Raw genomic sequence first — 1,111 nt, 5'->3', positions numbered from 1 at the left:
GCAGCGATCTGATTGGTTCCTACCTGCAGCGATCTGATTGGTTCCTAACTGCAACGTTCTGATTGGTTCCTGTTTTCAGGTACAGGCAGAGGCCTCACAGAGAGTCCAGAAGGAGGTCCAGGTCTCACTCCAGATCCGCGACCCCACAGGAGAAACTGGACCCGTCCGTGGCCCACTACACCGAGGAAGAACCGCGGCGGGCCCAGACCCCCTCCCACTCCAAGTCCAGGTCCATGTCCAGATCCCGCTCTCGTTCTCGCTCCTGGGCCGGGCGGAAGTCCCGAGGCCGTTAAGAAGACACAACCCCCCTCCCCCCCATCAGACGGGCCCGTTTGACCCGGGTGTGGCTCCGTCTGCAGAACACGGCTGCTTGTTCTGATTTTTATAAAGTTTCCCTCCAGTCAGAATCTGAAGTCGCTCTGAACGGGCTCAGATGTTTTTAGTTCTCGATCCAGTATTTGAACAGCTGCCCAGATGTTGGTCTTCAGGAGTCCTTTAGGTTCCGATTCCTCCTGAAGTCCGGTTCAGATGAACTCTCGTGTAGTTCATCAGTTGAGTGTTAATGTAAACATATTTCTGTCGGTTTTTATTTGTGAGGTGACTCCAGGCGGCGGTTCTGAGGAGGATCGGGTCGTTTCTGTTCCTGCATGTTTTCTCTTCAGGAGGATCGTTTCTGTTTTCGTTAATAAATCTGAAACTGAACGACGTGTGGCTTCACTTTGTTGCAGACTGCTCCTGTTTGTTTTCAGTCTGGGCCGGGTCACGACTCGTGGACCCGGTCCGGTTGGGCAGCTCCATTGATTTCCTGTTAATGGATCTGGAATGAGTCCTGCAGTGAAGCAGTCGGGCGTGAAATGGGACGTGTCCCATTGATCGAGTCCAGAGACGGAGACTCGTTCAGAACTCGTTTCAGGTTTTAGTTCAAATAAACCTCAAGGTTCTGAACCATTTACAGACCGGTTCTGAAGTCTTTCCAACCATTTTCCCTAAGGGGACAAATAAAGCTATCATTCAGCGAGCAGATTATAATCCACACCAGGATGTCGGATGGACCGGACCGGTTCAGGCCCTCGGATAAGACCGGACCAGTTTAGGTCCTCAGAATGGACTG

General features: G+C 52.1%; 1 protein-coding gene across 1 annotated transcript in view; it reads left to right on the top strand.

Moving 5' to 3' along the window:
- The window catches only part of LOC119425899 (serine/arginine-rich splicing factor 10), a 3,493-nt gene extending 2,791 nt beyond the window's left edge, over positions 1 to 702 (top strand). Inside the window, exon 6 of the mRNA XM_037693455.1 lies at positions 80 to 702. Coding sequence (XP_037549383.1) covers positions 80 to 293 — 214 coding nt within the window. The 3' untranslated portion in view covers positions 294 to 702. The remainder of the gene's footprint in view (positions 1 to 79) is intronic.
- Positions 703 to 1,111: the final 409 nt, after the last annotated feature.

This window comes from Nematolebias whitei, chromosome 19, assembly GCF_014905685.2.
Source record: "Nematolebias whitei isolate Nwh7 chromosome 19, NemWhi1, whole genome shotgun sequence".
Lineage (NCBI taxonomy): Eukaryota > Metazoa > Chordata > Actinopteri > Cyprinodontiformes > Rivulidae > Nematolebias > Nematolebias whitei.
The sequence above is the reverse complement of the archived record's forward strand: the minus strand, read 5'-3'. Positions and strand labels throughout refer to the sequence as shown.